This window comes from Lottia gigantea (assembly GCF_000327385.1).
Source record: "Lottia gigantea unplaced genomic scaffold LOTGIsca_3, whole genome shotgun sequence".
Classification (NCBI taxonomy): Eukaryota; Metazoa; Mollusca; class Gastropoda; family Lottiidae; genus Lottia; species Lottia gigantea.
In genome coordinates, this window is record NW_008708986.1 from 4,037,626 (window position 1) to 4,039,240 (window position 1,615).

General features: G+C 36.3%; 1 protein-coding gene across 1 annotated transcript in view; it reads right to left on the minus strand.

The window, feature by feature from the left end:
• Positions 1–98: 98 nt before the first annotated feature.
• The window catches only part of LOTGIDRAFT_209446 (hypothetical protein), a gene marked incomplete at its 3' end in the record, with an annotated part of 11,510 nt that continues 9,993 nt past the window's right edge, over positions 99–1,615 (minus strand). Inside the window, exons 7-8 of the mRNA XM_009057284.1 lie at positions 768–943; positions 99–337 (exon numbers count right to left, since the gene is read on the minus strand). Coding sequence (XP_009055532.1) covers positions 99–337; positions 768–943 — 415 coding nt within the window. The remainder of the gene's footprint in view (positions 338–767; positions 944–1,615) is intronic.

Sequence of the window (1,615 nt, forward strand, 5' to 3'; positions counted from 1 at the left end):
AGTCAAAGGAAATTGCATTAAACCGGTTTAGCAACTGCAAGTGTTTATCAATTTTCCTTTCAATATAAACAAATAATATAAAATAAAGTAACTCTTATTTATTTTCCATGAGGTCTGGGGATACAGCCATACAGGATCTGGATTTCTTTGATGTCAATAGTACTCAAATGCGTTCTCTGTCCAAGCACCACACCTTTTATCTTTGGTACAATAACTGGCTTGCTTCTATCTTTAGCAAACGAATAGGCACTGTAGTGCATGATAGATTGGAAATCGTACGGTTGGTTCAATTCATCGATATTTGAAGATTTGAACTTGACGAAGTTATGTTCCTGACCTGAAACGTAAAAGAATGAAAACGTAAATGTAAATAAATTTGAAAAACAGCCATGTAACTAATGCTCATAATTGCCAGACACCTGATGGTAGTGTTCGTATAAGTTTGTGATATCTTGATATATTTTTTTACTGCTAATCTTGACATCCGAGCTTCACTACAGTCATTATCATAATCATTGTTGCTCCGGACAATTTCTGCTCATCCGGGTGCCACTGTACGACTGCGTTTGTCATCTCTCACGGAAATTTTACTAAGTATGAAATGCGGTCACGGTAAATTTGGTCATACAAGTTTATAGGCCATATTACTAAGGTTATTGGGTAACAGAGTAAATATGCCATAGTAATTAGGTCAAAATTGGTCACATTAATATGATCACAAAATATTAGTTATAGTAGTCTATTGGTAATCATACAAGTTTCCTAACCTTTTTGGATATTGCTGTAATCTACAGTAATATAGTTATCTCTATCGTGACGACTCTGTTCGTGGTATGTTCCAAGGGCATGATTAATTTCATGCATAACGACACCAGTATGTAAACAGCCACGCCCTAATGTAACGGTTGATGAAGTGTGACCTTTTCCAATCGGGGTATGACATCTGAAATAGTGACGCTCGAAGCAATATGTTGACTATGAACTAACAGGGCCTTTAGACATGATTCTAAAGATAAAGTATAACTCATAACAGCATATCAGATAAAATGTAGGTAATATAAAAACATCTGTCTTGAGATAAATCGGACGAAATGATACCGCTTTCAAGATCCGTTCTCAAAATGAATTAACCATGAATTGATATGGGTAGTACTTTAACTTACCCTGTACCCGATTCAAATCGAATATACTGTCTCTCATTATTGTGTGGTGTAAAGTGGATACATATTTTACCGTTAACTTTAGTTTTTTCTTCTATAGTCCGCATAGCGTTTCTGATCGTGGCTTGATCATTGGAGGCTGTTGAAAAGATTACTGCTTAGAATGTGGACTAGATCTTTGGTTCCCAGCCTGGGATGCACCTCATGGGATAACTGAAAGACTTCTTGAACAATTTTAAACAGTGCTGTATTATAATAGCAGATATCTCTCTCCACAGAGTGAACAATCAAGGCGTGGGAAGGGGTACCTGGTGCATCTGAACGCAGAAAAGGGTACAAAGACTTTCAAGAAATACAAAAAAAATGACTTTTAGTAACCTCGCGGATCACATTGAGTATTCCGCAGATAAGTTATTATGAAAAGTGTAACAGAGAACAAATATTGGGCATCTCAG